This window comes from Lagenorhynchus albirostris, chromosome X (assembly GCF_949774975.1).
Source record: "Lagenorhynchus albirostris chromosome X, mLagAlb1.1, whole genome shotgun sequence".
NCBI lineage: Eukaryota > Metazoa > Chordata > Mammalia > Artiodactyla > Delphinidae > Lagenorhynchus > Lagenorhynchus albirostris.
Genome location: NC_083116.1, coordinates 110,345,099 through 110,347,696, shown reverse-complemented (window position 1 = coordinate 110,347,696; position 2,598 = coordinate 110,345,099). Strand labels below are relative to the sequence as shown.

Sequence of the window (2,598 nt, the reverse complement as noted above, 5' to 3'; positions counted from 1 at the left end):
CTTCATTGTGTTGTGTTTTAAGTGGTGTTTCATTTTAGATTGACTTCTTTTTGTTATCAAAGTTGTAACCTTCCTCTTCCAAGTTATCAGATGGTATGTGCTTGGAGAATATAAAATGATAATTAAGAAACTGAGGAACTGAAATGGAGAATGGCATTTCTAAGAGCATATAAAAGTTTGCCAGACGGTCGTCTCTCGGTCTCCTGTCGGCCCGATGGAGGAGGAGGAGGAGGAAGCGAGGGCGTCGCTGCCTGGCGGCGCCAACGAGGCCGGCAGAGGCGCCCCCGTTACACCCCCTGCCCCCGGGGCGCTGCCGGCCCTCTGTGACACCAGTCGCCTGGCGCACCGGCTCTTGGCACAGTTGCTGATATGCTTCCTTGGTTTCGGCGGCTATTTTTGCTATGATAATCCTGCTGCCCTTCAGACTCAGGTTAAACGGGATATGCAGGTGAGTACCACGAAATTCATGCTGCTGTATGCCTGGTATTCTTGGCCCAATGTAGTTTTGTGTTTCTCTGGTGGCTTTTTGGTAGACCGCGTATTTGGAATACGATGGGGCACCATTATTTTTAGTTGCTTTGTTTGCGTTGGACAGGTTGTTTTTGCTCTGGGTGGAATATTTCGTGCTTTTTGGCTGATGGAATTTGGAAAGTTTGTGTTTGGGATTGGTGGGGAGTCCTTAGCAGTTGCCCAGAATACATATGCTGTGAGTTGGTTTAAAGGCAAAGAATTCAACTTGGTGTTTGGACTCCAGCTTAGCATGGCTAGAATTGGAAGTACAGTAAACATGAACCTCATGGGGTGGCTGTATTCTAAGGTTGAAGCTTCGTTGGGTTCTGCTGGTCACACAACCCTTGGGGTCACACTTACGATCGGGGGTATAACATGTCTTCTTTCACTAGTCTGTGCCTTGGCCCTTGCTTACTTGGATCAGAGAGCAGAACGAATCCTTCGTAAAGAGCAAGGAAAAACGGGTGAAGTTATCAAGTTAACTGATGTGAAGGACCTCTCCTTCCCCCTGTGGCTCATATTCATCATCTGTGTCGGCTGTTATGTTGCTGTGTTCCCGTTCATTGGACTTGGGAAAGTTTTCTTTACAGAGAAATTTGGATTTTCCTCCCAGGCAGCGAGTGCTGTTAACAGTATTGTATATGTAATATCAGCTCCCATGTCCCCAATATTTGGGCTTCTGGTGGATAAAACAGGAAAGAACATCATCTGGGTTCTGTGTGCAGTGGTGGGTTGCTGTGTGTCTCCTGGGACTCTCCTACTCATTGCTTGCCTGTGCATTGTGGCCAATGGTGGTGTTTGTAGTTCCCGAACATCAACTGGGAGCTGCATATGGCTTCATGCGGTCCATTCAGAATCTTGGGTTGGCAGTCATTTCCATCATTGCTGGCATGATATTGGATACTTGGGGAATATCTGTTTTTAGAAGTTTTCTTCATTGCCTGTGTTTCTTTCTCACTTTTATCTGTGGTCTTACTCCAGTGGGTGAATCGTGGCCAAGGTGGGAACCTAAATTATTCTGCAAGACAAAGGGAAGAAATAAAAAACTTTCTCATGCAGAGTGAGAAGTTTAAATGACTGTGTCATGAGAATGGGCTGCACACATCATTGGTTTGAAAACCTCCAATTTTTTTTTTCTTTTAATTTAGAGTTTAGTCGTTAGGAAAAATAATGGTCTGGAGAATTATTATATTTTGAATATATCTATTTTAAAGTATAACTGTGAGGACTATTTTAGCCTGTGTCTTTTGTATTGCTGAAGAATTCTGCTTTGGAATAGGCTCATCAATGATGAAGTTTAGAAAATTGCATCTGCTACATGCAGGTGATTTTGAGTAAGGACAGTAAATAATGGAAATCTTTAGATCTTGTATTGAGATAATTTTCACAAAGTGTATCTTAGGGATATGGCCTTTAATCTTAAAACAAAAAAAAAAGCTTTTGAGGGATTAGAAAGGATATTTTATATAGAATAAACAATAGCATTTTAATAGGCATTCCCTTTTGTAATAGGGAATATTTGAAAGATATTTTTATGAAGTCTCATTTCCACAAATAGCAGATTGTGTTCTGCTCTCTTTAGTTACCAGAGGTTGCTGAGCAGTGACCCTTTTGAGCTTCTTTATTTCTCTGTTAATGAGGACCCTAATCCCTTAGGGACATAATTTTGTGGTACAAACTTTCTGTACGGTTTTTCTTAATAGTCCAATTAATTACTAAAAAACGTCCTGTAAATGATGATAATTGCGTATCTACAAGGTTAAATAAAAACACTTCAAGAGGAGAAAAAAAAAAAGTTTGCAGAAATCTAGTCTGCCATCTCCATGCCCAAAAATTTAGTTCCTCTCTCCTGTTTCTTTTAGTAAAACACTGTAGTTTTATTTCCTTGTATATTCTGCCTGCCCCTAGGAATTAAGTTTTTAAAATATTCTATTTAAATTAATATTTGTGATTTTTGACAAATAAAAATTTCTCACAATTAAGACGTCTCCTTCTACATACAGATTCCCTAGGCATTGCTACAGCCTGGAACCAGAAAGACAAGATTGAGTCTCCACGGTTGTTTACAAATTGCATTACGGCATTGGC

The 2,598-nt window shown here is 40.8% G+C and overlaps 1 protein-coding gene across 1 annotated transcript; it reads left to right on the top strand.

Moving 5' to 3' along the window:
• Positions 1-205: 205 nt before the first annotated feature.
• On the top strand, positions 206-2,297 carry LOC132513337 (major facilitator superfamily domain-containing protein 1-like). The gene is given in 3 exon segments (XM_060137572.1): positions 206-1,236; positions 1,238-1,421; positions 1,423-2,297. Coding segments are annotated over 3 exon segments (1,371 nt in total). The 5' UTR covers positions 206-214; the 3' UTR covers positions 1,588-2,297.
• The last annotated feature ends 301 nt before the right edge of the window (positions 2,298-2,598 follow it).